Here is a 427-nt window from a genome sequence, read left to right as displayed (position 1 = left end):
GGCGGGGCTTGCACCCGGGGGCGTGGCCAACCCCTCCCCTTCCTTCCCCCCAGCCCTGCAGCTCATCCCCCACCCCCCCATCCCAGCTCCCACCTTGGGGGGGAAGGAGCTTATTTGCATAGCCCCGCCCCCTGCCGCACCTAGAAAACCCAGTGCCTCCCAGTGCATCCCAGTGCCCACCATGGCTGTGGAGAAGGAGAAGAAATCCTGCGGGCAGGTGATGGCGGAGTGGAGGCAATTCATCTGGGACCCACGCACCCACCAATTCATGGGCCGTACTGGGACCAGTTGGGGTAGGGCACCAGGGGCACTGGGGGTACTGGGGAGGTGGGGGCAGGCACCCCTACTCCTATGGGTGGGGTGGGGGCTGGCTGAGGGGGATATCTTGCAGGCTGGGGAGGAGATGCAGGGTGCTAGGGGGCAGATA

At 66.0% G+C, this 427-nt stretch overlaps 1 protein-coding gene across 2 annotated transcripts in view; it reads left to right on the top strand.

The window, feature by feature from the left end:
• Positions 1-56: 56 nt before the first annotated feature.
• Positions 57-427, top strand: part of ATP1B2 (ATPase Na+/K+ transporting subunit beta 2) — a 9,372-nt gene continuing 9,001 nt past the window's right edge. The window contains exon 1 of one of the 2 annotated variants that reach the window (XM_006038655.3): positions 57-293. In XM_006038655.3, the coding sequence (XP_006038717.1) occupies positions 182-293 (112 nt within the window). In that variant the 5' untranslated portion in view covers positions 57-181. The remainder of the gene's footprint in view (positions 294-427) is intronic. The other variant, XM_025195191.1, reaches the window with a different exon arrangement.

The sequence above is a fragment of the Alligator sinensis genome, unplaced genomic scaffold (assembly GCF_000455745.1).
Source record: "Alligator sinensis unplaced genomic scaffold, ASM45574v1 scaffold1950_1, whole genome shotgun sequence".
NCBI lineage: Eukaryota > Metazoa > Chordata > Crocodylia > Alligatoridae > Alligator > Alligator sinensis.
This window is presented reverse-complemented; position numbering and strand designations above follow the sequence as displayed.